A 16,640-nucleotide genomic window follows, 5' to 3' on the forward strand; every position below is an offset into this window, starting at 1 on the left:
CAATGCTCCTTTGATGTAAAAAGACAAGGGGATGTGACAAGATTCCTTTGATGTGCCACATCCAACCTGAAGTTTGAATTATTTATAAATGTTTGGCAAATTACATAAAATGATAGTGTAGTGATATGTAACCCGTTACCACTACATTCTCAGATCAAAACACAGTAATCACCAACATCATTATCTTATTCCAGAGCAGTTTCAAGGGTAGCTCACTGGACTGGGATGTGCAGAGTCGGTTTATAAGCCTGGTTTTTCCACTGTCTTGGTGGTGAATTCAGGGAAGTGCCCCTAGCCTCCTCAGCTTTGGTTTCCTCTTCTTTAAAGCAGGGGGGCTAACACCCATCTTTTCTGTAAAGTGTTTGGACATCACGGTGCTACATAGTTTTTATATTTACAGTATAGATGCTAGGTATTACTCCTGTTATTACAGGTTTTGTTCTATTTTTACAGCGATATTATTCCTACTCCTACAGTATTCTGCCTCCAGGGTGCTGGGTCCTGAGCAAACACAAATGCAGGCTGGTCAAAGCCCACCACTGTTTATGTTTGAAAAATGTTTTAGAAGTGTAAGACCATCCTTTCCACACCAGTGCATTTAAACTTATGGGAAAATCAATAGTTTTCTCTACAAATTGACTAGGCCTTTTCCAGTAGGTCTTGTTCTGTGTAAAAAGGCACAAACCATGCTCAAATATAAATAGAAAAACCTTGCAATAGTACTAAACCCACGGATGCTACTGTTTTTCGTGAGATGTTTATAGAAATACTTTTATGTTTTGGTTAACTGAGACAGAGAACAGCAGCTTTCTTAATGGAAGAAATATTGTTTATTCTTTACTTTTATTTACTCATTTTGTCCTTAACTAAGTAATAAAGCAATGTAGTATTTCAGTGATGTACCTAATAAGCAATCTAAAATTAATTATCTCTTTTCTCCTTTCCTTAATTAGTTCTTCATTTCCTGATTTATGTTTCTGTATAGATCTGTATTTAGACTGATTTTTTATATAAAACTATACATAATGGATTTTATCACTTACATTCTATATTAAATTGTAAAATTTATATAAAGATATACATACTTGTCACCATCCAAAGAAAGCAAGAGCTGAGTGTGTCCAGGTCAGGTGAAAACCAAGAGACTTTCCAAATCTGAGTGTTGTCACGTAATAAGACCACGGGGTCCCCACGACTCTTCAGCACCGATAGAAGGGCATTCCACTGCCATGCACCGAGGCTGAGGATGTTCTTGAAATAGAGAATCCTCTACCCAAAGGTGCTGAGTAGGAATGGAGACAGGCATGGACAGGCCACTGTCTTGACTGGAGATAAAGTCCATCCAGAAAGTTAATTCAGAAGCGCCTTTAATTTGTGATGGAGTCTATTTCCATTCTCACTCCTGTCCTCACTAAAAGTTGGCATAAATGTAATGGAAAGCCATAGAGACTTCAGATTGTCAGGAATTCCAGGAGCTGCTTTTGCAAACCAAGCAGTCTCACCCTTCATTTTTGGGGCACTGACCCAGTCCATGTAATAAACTGTGACCCAAAACTAAGCAAAACAAGGAAATCAAGGTCTGTTCAGTGGAAATGGACAAATGAGAAGTGACCACTTTTATTTCAAGCATCATGGGTAAGAAATGTGTGTACATATGTGCATATGTGTAACATCTCTCTAAACTCACAGTAACAAATCGGTTTGGTGCAAACGTTAATGTAATAGATATCACAGAGAATGTTTTAAAAAACAGAACCATTACAACTGGTAAAAAAAACAGCAAAATGCAGATAAACAGTTAAGATTTGCTTGTGCTTTTCAATTTAAAAAATCAACTTCTTACACATGGAAAGAACAAAAACAAGCTTTCCTCAGCAAGGACCATTATTCAAAGGACAAAGTATTCTGGGTCACAAGTGCCATCTGCTACTATTACAGCAAGAGACGGAAAAATATATTCACTTTCTGCATTGAAAGCGCTTAGTCTATCTCATGATGCTCAAAGGTAATGATAATTTTGCATTTTTCAGCCTGTCCCCTATCAGGACACAAAAACCACTGCCTACATGTTGAAAGGGAAATCCAGCACAGGTTTCCAGCAGAACACCCCTGGTGGGAGGAGGATGAGGCTGGTAGGTGGCTGTAGGGCTGTATGGTAGGATAAAGAAGTGTGAAGGTACTGTGTCAGAACTGAAATCAAGCAGTAGACACCATCCAGCTGATTACGAGAGCAATGTCTCCACTCTTTCAACATTTATATAACTGAAATATTAAGAGAAATATAAATGGATTTCACAGTTCAAGCATCTGTTCTACTTATAAAACTGTAGCTCAAAGAGAAATGAAGTTACAGTACCAGTGCAGGCATCACAAGAATGTAAAAGAAAAGTCATTCACAGGCTTAATTCAACCAACAGCTATCTTAAAAATGGCAAATTAAGAAATGCATCTTACTACACAGATTAAAATGTTATTTGATAAAATATTCATTAAATACATTGATACATGCCCACACTGAGTCACAACATCAGGTTGTTAAGGCACATCGCTATAGATTTAGTATTGTGCATTTGAGATTGTTTCCAAGCCTGCACCAAAGGGTGATTGCCACAGTACAGCATGTCCTGAAGTCACGGTCTAGCTCTACGCTTCCTCTCCTCACCAGACAGTGGATAGCCCCTGTCAGGGCAGATTCTCTTCTCTGTTGTCAGAGTATCTCCATGTGAGAAATGCATTGCAAGGTCTGGCATTCCCAGACTTATCTGGGGTTTGCAAGTTCCCAAAAGGATTTGCCTGCCATCCATCCATCCATCCATCCATCCATCCACGCTATACTATACACTAATCTTTCACTCCAAGTATTAGTGAGGTGTCCTGCAAAACTTTTCTCCCCCTGCAAAGCACAGCTACCACCAGTACACGCCATCCAGGATGCTGCCTTTCAGTTAGCCCTCTCCTTGTTGAATCTCAAGAGGCTTTTAGTTATTTTTACAGTTATCACAAGAACCACTTGATTTCTCTCATCATCTAGAGGACCAAACTGTGTATAGTAAGTTTAGTTTGCCCAGCTGACATTCATAAAATAGCAGCAGCATACCGACAAGATTATCCAGGAATGACTCCTTTTTGGTATGTACAGAGGTTCTTTGGAGTGCTGATTCTTTCACTTTCTTTCAGGAAATCTGCCGAACCAAAGGCACGCATTACATAGCTATATTTTTTAACCATATACCATGAACATTTTTATCTCATGAGGTAACAGTTTGCCTTTTAATTTAGCAACATCTTATACAGAACACACATTACATGTTTTTAATAATCATTATTAGTTTTAAGGTCTGTGTGTCACATCAATCATTGCCAAATCAGTTAAAAAAAAGGGTAGTTAGCTACATGGGCTGAGAGTGACAAAGGTGGCTGGATGTCAACCTAGCTACGTCACTTACTTGGCTGCTACTGTCTGCAGCCTGAAGGACTTCAACCATTTATTAACGCATATATGTATCCTCAGAACCAAAGCCTTTGCTAACAGAAATTGGCACTGCTCCACTGAAGTCAGCTGAATGTTTGTAACAAATGAACAGCTCCTCCCAGGGAAGCAAAATTTTGCCTTCCTTTGTGTATCATCCCACATGCCCATAGGATTTTGCCTACGTGATTAAAAGGGAATGACTCACAATAGCGGCTGCAGTGTCTTCCAAGCCTGTCCCCGCCTCCTCTGTTGTGCCTTACCTTCCAGCTGAAGTTATTAGTGAAGCCAGAAGTAAGAGAAGAAACCCTTGGCTGATAATAAAGGTAATACTATTTCATAATAGTCACACGTTTATCCTTGGAATCCACAGCACCTCCAACACACGGACTCAAGTGAAATGAATTTGGTGTCAATGTCTTGTTCCTGGGACATTTAATTCCTAAAGGCAGTAGGTTCATAGAAGTTCTGGAATAAATACATTAAATATACTACCTATATCCAGTTAATTCACCTGAGTACTCTGTAAAATTTTAAAAAGGGAATCGTCATGTGAATTTAATGCACAATACAGGATCTTGCTGCTTCATACATAATTTAGTTTTAGAACTAAGAGAGCTTTCACAAACTCACCTAAAAAGCAAGTTTTTCTCTTCTCTTCCACCTTTAATTTAAAATCTCTCCAGGCTTGTAAGCCCACATGAGAGAAAAAAATTAAAGTCACTTCAGGAATCTCCAATATAGCAGTTTATGCATTCAAATATGTAACAGTCTGGGGTTTTCGTCTAGGCTCAAAATGTTTTTCATCATGATTTGACACATCTTCAAGTAAAAAAATCAACTCAGGTATACAAATGTGGCTTTCCATGAGTTTAATAAGGGGGGTGGCAGTGACTCTGTGTACTAACGTCAGAGAATCAAAATTTGAACCCCTGACAAGAGATGCACTGCAGCTCTCATTTATTTTGGATTTGCACTGAAAATAATTAGTCTTGATAACTTAGTCTTGTAATTTTGGAATAAACTTGGGTGTACCCCGAAGTGTCAGAATAAAGCACGTCCACTATCCCTTTGTGAAACCTCCCTGCTCTCACCAGTGCCTGCCCACCATCCAGTCCGGCAGGCAGGTGTCATGGCACAATTCTGAGCGCTGAGAAGACTTTTTCTACTTGGGAAAAAAAAAGTACAATGGCCTTTTGCATTAAGTGCCTTTTTCTCCAGTTAGCATTCTGTTCTCCACCTAAATATAAACTGTGAGTAGCCTAGGCATGAGATGACAGGTTTGATGCGGAAGCATGCAGTTCCCATGGGATTGTTTTTCTCTTCAAAGCAGTTCAAATTCAAGCCAGGCGGTACCTGAAAAACCTACTGTACCAACTACCTGTATGGACATTATAGTTAACTAACAGGCTTTATACAGCTGAAGACAAACACAAAGTAAGATAAAAATTGGACAAGATTATGGAAAATGTTATACTGCACAAGAGTATGCCCAGCACGATTATACTATAGTCAGAGCATGTAACTGAATTAATTTCCAGTTCCTAGAAATGTGCTGGAGTCCCCACAGAGGTGTAAGAATTAAACAGGCTATAAGTACATTGCGATTTTTGTCTTCAATCTTCAGGCTACTATTACCTGTCATGGCTTCATTCTCAATGCATGTATCAGCACAGTGGTCGCTCTGCTCTAGTGATGCGCTGCTGTGTCCCACTTCAGCTGCAGACCATGCGAGACCCTGGAGTGTTGTGTAGGAGCTGCAGGTGTAAAATGTAAGGATGGCCAGGGCTACTGAGAACAGCTCCCCACTCTGACCCAGTCCCAGTTCTGCGCCTCCATCTTTTTGGTTTACCTGGCTAGCACATGTCAAGAGTTAAGGGAGAGAGTACATTACAACAAGCAAGCCACTGCTCATTCCAGTAGAAGACTCTCAAGATTACATGGTTCATAGGATCATACAAACCTAGGATAACTGAAGTTGGAAGGGACCTCAGGAGGTCTGTAGTCCACTCTACTGCTCAAAGTGGGGCCAGCTTTGAGGTCAGACCAAGTTGCTCAAGGGGTCTTGAAAACATCCAAGGACGGAGAATACACAACTTCTCTGGGAAACCTGCCTGACTGTACTCGTAGGGAAAAAGGTTTTCCTTACATCCAGTCCAAACCCTCCTTGCTCCAATTTATGACCATTGTCTCTTATCTTCTCTCAATGGACCACTGTCAAGAGCCCAGCTCCATCTCCTTGGTGACCTCTTCTAGGCAGTGGTACTATTAGGTGCCCCCGAAGCCACCTCTTCTCCGGGCTGACCCAGCCCAACTTCCCCAGCCGCTCCTCACAGGGCAAATGCTCCAGCCCCCGCTGCCCCCTCCTCTGAGCCCCCTCCAGTTTGTCCATGCCTGTCCTGCGCTGGGAAGACCAAAACCGAACATAGTATCTAGATGTGGTCTAACAAGTGCTGTGTAGAGGGGGATAATCCCTTCCCTCAATCTATGGGCTATGTTTCTGCTCATACAGCCCCAGAGGCTGTTGGTCGCCTTTGCCTCCAGGGCACACAGCTGGCTCACATTCAGCTCACTTCCCACCACCTCCCCAGGGCTTCTTCCACTGAGCTGCTCCCCAGCCCATCCATCCCCAGCTGATGGTGTTGCAGAGGCTCTTCTCGCCACGGTGGAGGACCTGACATTTCACTTTGCTGAGTTTCATTAGGATCCTGTTGCCCCATTCTTCCAGCCTGCCTAGGTCTCCCTGAATGGCAGCTCTGCCCTTGGGACTACTGGCTGGTGCCTCCAATTTGGCGTCACCTGCAAACATGAGAAGACTACACTCTGTCACCTTCTAGAGGCTGAGAGACAGAGGAAAAGCAAGTGTTGGAGACTATCCTGTATGTTGTCACTGAACTGCTACGTGGCTTTAAAAAGTCACTGGATCCCCCCATAGCTTGCTTTCTCCATATGTAAAATGTGGATGGCAGATCTACAATGCTCTGGGCAGTACCCTAAGAGCCTTGGAAGAAAATTTCTATTCAGATCTTGGTATCATTAATTGTTGTCATCATTACTGCTACTTGCTTCCTGAGGTCACATATTTGTTCCCTAGCAGGGGTTAACAGGACTTGTAGGAATTTACAGGGAGTACTCTGATATGTCCTTGATGTCCTTGGATATTAGGAAAAATTTCTTTACTGAAAGGGTCATCAGGCATTGGAACAGGCTGCCCAGGGAAGTGGTGGTGTCACCATCCCTGGGGGTATTCAAAAAAATGCATAGACAAGGCACTTCATGACATGGTTTAGTGGGCATGGTTGACGGTTGGACTTGATGATCTTAAAGGTCTTTTCCAACCTAACTTAATCAATTCTATGATTCTATGATTCTAAAGATGCATTGCAAAGGTTTTACTTAGTCTTACTTCACAGACTGGCAGTGCTCAGGCTCCTGCAAATCCTACACTCTTTTGTGCCAGAATCCTCAAACTGAGGTGAACAGCCAGGCTGCAGTGGCCTGAGAGCAGAAGTTGATAGGTGCAGTAATGTGTCATCTCTCTGCTTCATTGCATCAATGAATAAATGCATATCCCATAGCTCTTAACTCACATCACAGTTCACAGAATCACAGAATGCTTTTGGTTGGAAGGGACCTTAAAGATAACCTAGTTCCAACGCCCCTGCCATGGGCACAGACACCTTCCACTAGACCAGGTTGCTCAAAGCCCCATCCAGCCTGGCCTGGAACACTTCCAGGGATGGGGCATCCACAGCCTCTCTGGGCAACCTGTTCCAGTGCCTCACCACCCTCACAGTGAAGAATTTCTTCCTTACATCTAATCTAAACCTACCCTCTTTCAGTTTAAAGTCATTACCCCTTGTCCTATATCACTACGTGCCCTTGTAAAATTTCCCTCTCCAGATTTCTTATAGGCCCCGTTTAAGTACTGGAAGACCGCTATAAGGTCTCCCCGGAGCCTTCTCTTCTCCAGCGTGAACAATCTCAACTCTCTCAGCCTGTCTTCGTAGGAGACGTGCTCCAGCCCCCTGACCATCTTCATGGCCCTCCTCTGAACTCGCTCAAGCAGGTCCATGTCCTTCTTATGGTGGGGGCCCCAGAGCTGAACACAGTACTGCAGGTGGGGTCTCACCAGAGCGGAGTAGACGGGGAGAATCACCTTCCTCAACCTGCTGCCCACACTTCTTTTGATGCAGCCCAGGATGCCATTGGCTTTCTGGGCTGCAAATGTACATTGCCAGGTCATGTTCAGCTTCTCGTCAACCAACTCCCCCAAGTCCTTCTCTACAGGGCTGCTCTCAATCCATTCTCCGCCCAGCCTGTATTTGTGCTTGGGATTGCCCTGACCCATGTGCAGGACCTTGCACTTGGCCTTGTTGAACTTCATGAGGTTCACACGGGCCCACCTCTCAAGCCTGTCAAGGTCCCTCTGGATGGCATCCCTTCCCTCCAGTGCGTCAACCGCATCACACAGTTTGGTGTCATCGGCAAACTTGCTGAGGGTGCACTCGACCCCCACCAATCACCTCCTTATTTTCCATGTGCCTTAGCATAGCTTCCAGAAAGACCTGCTCCATGATCCTGCTGGGCACAGAGGTGAGACTAGCTGGCCTGTAGTTCCCCAGGTCTTCCTTTTTTCTCTTTTTAAAAATGGGGGTTATGTTTCCTCTTTTCCAGTTAGTGGGAACTTCCCCGACTGCCATGACTTCTCAAATATGATCGATAGTGGCTTAGCCACTTCATCCGCCAGTTCCCTCAGGACCTGCGGATGCATCTCATTAAGTCCCATAGACTTGTACACCTTCAGGTTCCTTAGGTGGTCTCGAATCCGATCTTCTCCTACAGTGGGCGATTATTCATTCTCCCAGTCCCTGCCTTTGCCTTGTGTGACTTGGGCGGTGTGGCTGGAGCACTTGTCAGTGAACGACTGAGGCAAAAAAGTCATTAAGTACCTCGGCCTTCTCCATGTCCTGGGTAACCAGGTCTCACGCTTCCTTCTGGAAAGGGCCCACACTTTCCCTAGTCTTCCTTTTATCACCGACGTACCTATAGAAGCTTTTCTTGTTGCCCTTGACATCCTGGCCAGATTTAATTCTATCAGGGCTTTAGCTTTCCTAACCTGATCCCTGGCTGCTCGGACAATTTCTCTGCATTCCTCCCAGGCTACCTGTCCTTGCTTCCACCCTCTGTAGGCTTCCTTTTTGTCTTTGAGTTTGTCCAGGAGCTCCTTGCTCATCCATGCAGGCCTCCGGGCATTTTTGCCTGACTTCCTCTTTGTCGGGATGCGTCAATCCTGAGCTTGGAGGAGGTGATCCTTGAATATTAACCAGCTTTCTTGGGCCCCTCTTCCCACCAGGGCTTTATCCCATGGCACTCTACCAAGCAGATCCCTGAAGAGGCCAAAGTCTGCTCTCTGAAGTCTGAAGTCCAGGGTAGTGAGCTTGCCGTGCGCCCTCCTCGCTGCCCTCAGGACCCTGAACTCCATTTCATGGTCACCGCAGCCAAGTTCAATTATGCCACGTCAGTCACTAGAAATGTGTACTGATGAGTGTCTTTCTGTGTGCTCACAGTGTCTTCCTTTTACCTTCACCGATACCAAGACTTCATTAAACTCACACTTAGTTGTAGTCCCCATTAAGCATGTCAGAATGGTATTACAGTAGAAAATAAAAACAAGTCATTAGAATGGAGATTGATTGTAAACTTAGTTTTAAGCTCATTCATATATACATGTCTCACAAGGGTGGTGATGATAGTATGTTCAGAAGTACATTAATTGAAAGAGCTATATAAGAAACATGTCCTGCAAGTTAGCTAACTATGTATGTCATTTATATTTTGCATTAAGACCACAACTTAATGAAGACCTTGTTTAATTTTTGCTGTAGGTATCATGATCAGTTTGTTGAGTACTTATTTAATAGCGCATGTGACTCACCACTGAAATGGATACTGAATAGCAAATAAAATTTTCTTCATGTGTCCAGGTTTACCCCAATATGCAATAAATATGGAAGAGGCTATTCATACAAAAGGCGCTTTTTTTTTTCCAGCCCTTGGAACATACATTATCCTGTTCCACACAAACCCAAACATTCTCTCAGGCAGGCTTTACATAAAACACCAGAATAACTCAAGAGCATCATAATCATGTAGCAGGTTTCACTGTGCATAAGTTTTAGCGCTCATAACTTCAGGGGGTTTCTTTCCTCCTTTGCACTTAAAGACCTAAGTATAAAAGATGTATTACATGAAAGATTTGTACTTTTGTAAGAAGGTGTTTGCTATTACTGTTTTTAGCCAAAATACTACAATTCTTCTATCTTCAATCTGAGATGTTCTTTTCTCACATATATTTCTTGGTCATAACAGGTTAATTACCTAATAGGCTTTTTCCCTAGTACATGAGGGCTTTGTCTCTTTGAGGTCAGTGGAAAAAACAAGACATAAAATCTATTTGTTATTAATGTATTTCTTCTAGTCCATGAAACCTGAACTAATTTTTTTTTTCAAAGTGAATAGTGTGTTAGCATTTTCTTTATAACAATGATTCATTTATAATTTCAGTGTACGATATCACTCATGTTTGATCACAAAGTCCTCAAGAAAGCATCTGCAACACTACCTGGTTTTAAAGCAAATGCAATTGGGCAATAATAGAGCTGGGTTTCAAGAATAAAGGAATAAAATCATCCAGGTAAAGGTTCTTAGCTCGTTCTAGAGATGCAGATTTCTAATTTGATCTTATAGATTGTACATATGTATGTGAACATATACACACACACACGTATAGATGTGTGTATATATATGTATATACGCATTCTGTAAAGGAAAGTGGCAATTTTTGCCCTGTGAGCTTAGCATGGGACTCCACATTAGCGGCACTTTTTCAAATTTGAATACTCTGGAGTCGCACTTCTTCCATCTCGATGTAGCATTCCTCCTTCTTTCTTTTCCCATTCCTTCCTCTTTCTTAATTAGTCACAATCAATTTTTTTTCCACATCTTTTTCTCAACCATAATCCACATTCATATGTTCCACAAAGAAACTCTGAATGTCGCCTTATTGGTATCCTTTACATATGATTTAATTTAACGGTGATTCATAAAAACACCAGTAAGAATCTTTAGCATTCCGAAGTAGTACATCAAAACATTCAAAATAAAGATGTACTGCTCAACAGCAGCCAGTGTTATGAGCACCTCCAAGCTGAAGCTCGGATTTTCTCATTTGGGCAGAATTTTGAAAGCTATCATCGGAGTGCCTCTAACAAGAGCAGATGCTGCTGTGCAACTATATGAACCATATTAGCTATGCATATTAAAAACAGCACGCTAAAATAAAAAAAGTCTATTTTAAAGGATATTTACTTGAAAAACCTAGCTTAATGTAGAACAACAAATAAGCAAGTGTGTGCTGTTTTCCAATACACTCATCATTTTGTCAGCCCACTTCAGGAAAATCAATTTGTGCAGTTTGTCTACAAACCGCGTTATGCACTGAATAGTCACAGTTCAGAGGACTACTGCTTAGAGGAAAAAGAGAAAACACTCATGCATCGAACTAAAACTGGGGAAAACGTCATCTGTTGAGAAAGAGCAGTGGAACTTTTCCGTACGTTTTAATGTCCAGTTCCAGCCCCGAAGCGGTGCCGTGCCGGAGGGAGGGAGCGCGCCAGGCGAGTGTCTCACGGTAGGTACACACGCGATGTGTGCGCAGAGCCTGCTCTTCAGGTGAAGGGCAAACACTCCTCTTCTTTTAACTCCATTACACCACCACCAGAGCTTGTATTAACATTACCAATACAAGATCGTTATTCTAGCAAAGGGAGAAGAAAAGATATTGCCTGCTCATGCCGCAGGTTTAATACACTTGTTACAGCGACACTGTATTCCCTAACGCTGCCCCAAAATTTGTCATTTAAAGGGCCCTGCCAGTTTCAAGTGTTATAATCACGGCATAAATCATACAATTAATCCCCACAATCCCACCCCCAAGCTGTTTATAAACATACAAATCATACCAAGTGCTTGTCACATTACCAGTAATCGAAGGGTCACAGATTTTAAGGCCACAAGGAACAACTACGAAATCACCATGTCTGACCTCTTGCGTAAAACAGACAGTAGAAAATCGCTCCTACGTCGAGCCTTCCACTAAATGGGGCTGGAGCTGTGTAGGGCAGCTCTACGTGTCCTGCCTGACAGCAGCCTGAAGGTTACTCTACACTCACCTGGAGAGGAAAAAGTATAGCTGAGCACTCGTATGACACAAGGACATCTCAAGGATGCAGCACTGGCCATCCTTGGACCTTGGCTAACCCTTCGTCTCTGCAGAGACCCTCCTATGCTGGAATGATCTTCAATGCGCATATTAAGCCTGTTTTAGGGAAATGGTGCAAGATGCACAGAGGGCATACCACGAAGGCACTGGCTCTTATTAATCCATTTTATGAGGAAGGAACTAGAAAATAAGCAAACCTGAGATGTTCATTGTCCAGTTACGCTTACGTGCCACTTCCAGAAAATATTTAATGAACCTTCAGGGCATTTGCCTGAATAGGGATTGAGTAAAGAATGACTTATCCAGAAACATACTGCATGTTTAAGTCAGACATGACAGGGTTCCTGGGACCATCCTATAGCATGCTGCCTTGCAGTAGGAATTAATCCATAAAATTCATTACACTTCTGCTGATGAAGCAGTGGTAACTTCTTCACAGTCTTTTTCACACAAAAAGGCAAAGCTTTAAAATATCCTTTTACACGATGCTTGAATAGCCAGCCTACTAAATTGCTTTTGGACTAATAACACACTTTCAGCCTATAACTTTACCAATTTTTGCAATATGGTAAAGATTTCTCTTGGCTCAAGTAGGAACATGATAACAAGTTGTCTTTGCCTTGAACAAAGGTACTACTCATGACGTTACAACCCATCTTACGGCAAAAAATACTTACAGCTGATCTATATCTACCTGATGCTATTGTACTCTGTATCTCAGTTGCAGATGATATTTCAGATACCACCTTTGAAACACTACCATACATTAAGAAAGAGCAAGCTGGTGAAAATTGTTGAATCGGGGCAGGAGCACCTAGTAACACTAAATAGAAATAAAATCGTCACCAAACTTCCGAGCAAGCAAATAAATAAATATAAAAATAAGGTTTGCAGGCACTCTACTGTAACCGATTTGCCCTTGTTTACTGTTTTAATAGTTCTCTCAACTTCAGTAACATCCTGCTGTTGTTTCAAATTCACATGCAAATCTGTCAATATTTTTCTGACTCCATCGAAAACAGCTGCAAAATTCCAGACTGACCTCAGCAAGGCCAGGATTTCATCCTCTTAGATCAGGCATTGCAGCAATAGGAAGGGTAGGTTTCATATCTTTAGGGTTTTGCATTTGTTAATACACAATAATAAAATACACATAGCATCGATCCAAAGCCAATCTGTGACTTCAACTATAAATCAAATATGATATTGCTAATCATTGCTCCGCTTATTTTTCAGTTATGCTAGACAGGAAAATACCCATTAGTGTTTGTACAAATGCATATATACATATTCATATATAAACACCTATTTATTTACCTTATTTAGAATAAAAGCTGCTAGAAAAAAAATATTTTCTATATCTGGTCTCCTAGAAACTATATGCTTAAACTAATCATGAGCCAGCTGGAAACACTAACGGTCAGACAATAACTGAATGGTCTAGTTCAGAGTTTCTGCAAACAGTAAGCTGACTGACATTAGTTATGATGGGTACTATAAAATACGTTTGGTCATATCAACATCTCAGGCATTTAGTCACACACACACATCTGTCAATATTCAAAGTTTTGTGAAAACCATTTTAATTTGCCACATTCCAGCCAGTTCTGTAACTAACAGTTTGAAATACTGGTTTACTGTGAAATAATTGACACTAAATGGCAAAGCCTCTAAAACTGTACCGCCGGCTAGCTCCTGCCAGCTGGGAGAGGGGCAGAAGGTGCGCACTGCTGTTAATTCGGAAGGGAACATGTGACACAACCTGACATGTCAAAGTGTGAAGAGGTTTTTGCCAGTTAGGTAAAAACAAGTGTACTGACTGGTGAAACTGCAAAAAACATTTAAGGAAGAGGACTTGGAGGTTATTTTATTTCTACATAATTAAACGCATAAGGAAAACAGAGCTGTGGCCATTTTTAAATGCCTCTAAGAGCTTCGCCCTCCTTCTCCCTTCTTCCCTAGCTCTTCAGAGCTGTTGAGTAACAGACATTTCAGTGTGCATGGGGGTGGTAAACAAATGCATTGCTACTGTAGTTGCAGGGCAAGGAAACATTGATGTCACTGCTGCTATAATCACATTAGTAGGATGCGTTAACGGTAATGTCATGTTTGATCAACTAGCCAGGTCAAAAGCCCTTCGAAATACAATCTGAACAGAAGCACAAACCAAAACGGCAAGAGAATCGAGTTCTGAACAGTTTCCTCCCAAATACAGAGCCCTGTTGCAAAGGTGAGCTTTTGCTCACTAACACTCAATGTCAAATCATCCTGAATCCCGCGATTACACTTTACACTTGGCTAGGTCCCCATTCCCCCCCTTTAAACCCGAATTTGATTTGTCTCTTATTCCACATCGAGTACACGCACCCGCACCCTGCGGCATCCGAATACATCCCCGCCAGGGATAATGCACGCAGCTAGAGTTTGCTCCGATCCTCGGCAGCTTGTCTGTCAAGGACAGAAACATTTACAGCCCGAGTGTTCAGGACCACTTCTCTTTCAGTAGGTCTTTTTGACTCTAAACACAAAGTGTTGCCGCCTCTCCGCTTTAGCGCACGGTATTCAATACAACCAAACGGTAAGAGCAGAAATAGCCAACGACAAATTCTTTCAGGTGGGAAAACAGCCGGGCAGGATACGTCCCCTGTAGTGTCCCAGTGCGCTCGGCACACAGATGTTCGTCAGTTGTGTACTTTTTTATCAACGTTTTCTGACACCGCCGGGCTTGGGCACGCGTTTAACCCTTCAGCATTAACCCTTTTGCGGAGAGCAGCACGTAGCAAACGCAGCGTCGGCGAGACCAGACGAGGACCGCTGCCATCCAGAACTTCCCCTTGCACATTTTCCCGTCATCTCCCCGATTCCTTCCACCAACCCGCCCCCCGGGAAGGAGAAACTCATCCTGCTTCGCATCCCCTCCCCGAAGTCCGCCCGCCGCCGGACACCCGACATCTTCATTCATTTTCCGTTACTTCCCCCATTTGCCCCCCGCGGACTGACGAAGCGTTGGCTTTCCCCCCATCCCCTGGGCTCACCTTTTCGGTCTGCCTGCCGGCGCAGCCACCGCCTGCATACCAATGTGGGGCCGCAAAGGCAGCGCGGCGGCGGCCGCCCCTCCCGCACCCGCACCCGCACCCGGCCCCGCACCCGGCCCCGGGGGCTCCCGCGGGCGCGCTGCCTTTCGCGCGTTGTCCCCTCGGTAAATTTAAAGCCGGGGGGGGGGGGGGGGGAACACGCGGGGACGGGGGACAGGCACCATCGATGTCCCCGGCTTCTCCCCCGGGGACACGCGTGCCAGGCGGGCAGCAGGCGCTCAGGCACGCACAGCCACCGGGGGGGGGGGGGGGGGCGTGGGGGGGCCTGTGCCACATCCGTGTGCGAGTGAGTGTGTGTGAGAGTGTGTGTGTGTGAGTGTGTGTGTGTGTGCGTGCGCGGGGAGCGGAGCGGGGCGGGAGGCAGGGAGGGCGGGGGGAAGGAGGCAGCCCCGCCGCACCCGCGCATCCCCCGCGCCGCCGAGAGCGGAGACTCACCGGGTCACCCTGGTCTCTGAAGGTCAAGCTCAGGTTGGTTTCTTGATTGCAGTTGTCCTCCGGGCTCTTTCGGCTTGGCTCTTCTCTCTCTTTTTTTTTTTTTTTTTTTTCTTCTTCTTCTTTTTTTTCCTTCCCCTTCCCCTGCTCCGGCCGCGGTGGCGGCGGCTGCCGCCCGGCGGGGCTCCCGCTGCCGCTGCCGGCCCCGCGGGGTGAATCCCGGCTCCTAAGCCCTGGCCCCGCGGCGCCGCTCAGATCCCATGGTCGCAATCCACATCGCGGCAGATGTACCACAGAATCACGTAGAGGATCAGCAGGATGGCGAAGATGAACAAAGCCACCAGGATAGCCTTGGTCACCGGAGAGATGAGGGACTGCATGTCACCCGCGGGCCGCCGCCGAGGACACACGACTCGGGAACTACACGGGGGCAGCGAGCGCGGACGGATCCCGCGGCCCCGCCGCCGCCCCCGCCGCCGCCGCCGCCGCCGCCAGCGACCCGGCGGGCAACGGCGGCTGGCGCCGAGCCGGTGGCGGTGTGCCGGGGGCTGCCTCCCTCAGCGCCCCCGCTGCGGCGCTCCGGCGGGCGCGGCGGCTCCCCGGCGGGCGGGACGGGGCGGCGCGCACGGACACCTCGGCGCGGCGGGGCGGCCGGCCATGGGGCACCGCGGCCCCCGCCGCGGCTTCAAGCCCGCCCTGCGGCTGCGGCGGCGGCGGCGGCTGAGGGGAGCCGGCCGCCGGCAAACTTAGGCGCGGGGGCGGCCCATGGGGGACAGGTGTCAAGCGCCCGGCTGCCCTGCGGGTCTCCGACGAAAGCCATCCACGGGGGAGGGAAAGTTGCGGCTGGGACGCGGCGGCCGCCGCCGCCCCCGGCCCCGGGGCGGGGGGAAGCGTGAGGGGGCAGGGGGAAGCCGCCGGCAGCGCGGGCAGCCCGGCCGCGCCTGACTGACTGACTGACTGGGACCGCGCCGGCCGGCGCCTGCCGCCCAGCCGAGGTTTTCCCTCCCTTCGCCGCTCGCCCCCTCCTCCCCCCTCCGCCTCCTCCTCCTCCTCCTCCTCCTCCTCCTCCTCCGCCGCCGCCCCCTGCGCTGCCGCCCGCCCCTCGCCGCCGCCGCCGCCGCGGGGGAGCCCCGCCGCCCGGGTGCGTGCTGCGGTTGTAACGGCCGGGTGGCGCGAAGGAGCGGGGCTTCCTCCCCCCGTCCGCTTTCTGCCGCCGCGCACGGCTTCTCCGGCCGGGCGCTGGGGGGGGGGGGGGGATGGCCGAGGCTTGTCCCTGGTTCTTAAGCGGAAAGGTCACCCCCTCCCCACCCCCCGTACAATTAAAATACTTCTTTTATTCTGGCAGGTCGGCACGGGTCAC

General features: G+C 46.1%; 2 protein-coding genes across 2 annotated transcripts in view; both read right to left on the bottom strand.

Annotated features, from left to right (window-relative positions):
- LOC115334667 overlaps positions 1 to 15,258 on the bottom strand; it is a 28,516-nt gene extending 13,258 nt beyond the window's left edge. Inside the window, exon 1 of the mRNA XM_029999152.1 lies at positions 14,789 to 15,258. Coding sequence (XP_029855012.1) covers positions 14,789 to 15,254 — 466 coding nt within the window. The 5' untranslated portion in view covers positions 15,255 to 15,258. The remainder of the gene's footprint in view (positions 1 to 14,788) is intronic.
- The window catches only part of ZBED1 (zinc finger BED-type containing 1), a 58,591-nt gene extending 42,961 nt beyond the window's left edge, over positions 1 to 15,630 (bottom strand). Inside the window, exon 1 of the mRNA XM_029999148.2 lies at positions 15,284 to 15,630. The gene's annotated coding sequence lies outside the window, so the exon portion shown is untranslated. The remainder of the gene's footprint in view (positions 1 to 15,283) is intronic.
- Between the last annotated feature and the right edge of the window lie 1,010 nt (positions 15,631 to 16,640).

The sequence above is a fragment of the Aquila chrysaetos genome, chromosome 23, assembly GCF_900496995.4.
Source record: "Aquila chrysaetos chrysaetos chromosome 23, bAquChr1.4, whole genome shotgun sequence".
NCBI lineage: Eukaryota > Metazoa > Chordata > Aves > Accipitriformes > Accipitridae > Aquila > Aquila chrysaetos.